Raw genomic sequence first — 722 nt, forward strand, 5'->3', positions numbered from 1 at the left:
GTGTGTGTGTGTGTGTGTGTGTGTGTGTGTGTGTGTGTTCATCATTTTATACAAACCGCATAGTAGAAAAATGAATTGATGGGTTATGGTTGAATGTTTCTGGTTTAATACATTCTTAATGCTTTTCATCATGTACTAAACAAGGTTTTCTTTCATGTAACTTACGACTGTTACTGTTAATTGTTTTGTGTTATTATCACTGTCATCATTGAGCCTTTCAGCCTTTCATGATGTATACATGACAAAGATTCAACAGGGATCACAAAGCAGACTATGTATTATTTTTGTATTCAAATGAATTTGTGGTTTGGAGTCAGTGTTCTGCTTTCTAATAGCCTAATGCAGTGCTATATAATGTGTGTATAACTACGCTCACAATGTCAAGAGAGCACTGACAGCATACTTTACATACATAAACTTGTATAAAAGTGAGAAACTACCTACCTAAATAAACGAACAAAGCAGGAGACATGTGTATCAACTGGCTATCAAATATAGAAGCTGATGTGAACAGCAGAAGTAGAGTTTTACCTCAGTGGGCGTCTGAGAGACTGTGGAAGCCTTGTACCCCAGCTGCAGAAGCATTGCCTCGGCCGCATTCCGCTTGGCCACCTTCTTGTTGGGTCCTGTTCCTGTGGCAACCTCATTATTCACCTTCACCTGCAAACACATGCCCAGAAACAAACACACAGGTACATACACATGAGATAAAGACAACCCGA

General features: G+C 39.3%; 1 protein-coding gene across 2 annotated transcripts in view; it reads right to left on the minus strand.

Annotated features, from left to right (window-relative positions):
- The window catches only part of stau2 (staufen double-stranded RNA binding protein 2), a 99,597-nt gene that overhangs the window by 55,543 nt on the left and 43,332 nt on the right, over window positions 1–722 (minus strand). For both annotated transcript variants that reach the window (XR_004327615.1, XM_032504569.1), the window contains exon 10: window positions 532–660. Coding sequence is in view for 1 of the 2 variants with exons in the window: in XM_032504569.1 (XP_032360460.1) it covers window positions 532–660 (129 nt within the window). In the remaining variant the exon portion in view is untranslated. The remainder of the gene's footprint in view (window positions 1–531; window positions 661–722) is intronic.

This window comes from Etheostoma spectabile, chromosome 22 (assembly GCF_008692095.1).
Source record: "Etheostoma spectabile isolate EspeVRDwgs_2016 chromosome 22, UIUC_Espe_1.0, whole genome shotgun sequence".
NCBI lineage: Eukaryota > Metazoa > Chordata > Actinopteri > Perciformes > Percidae > Etheostoma > Etheostoma spectabile.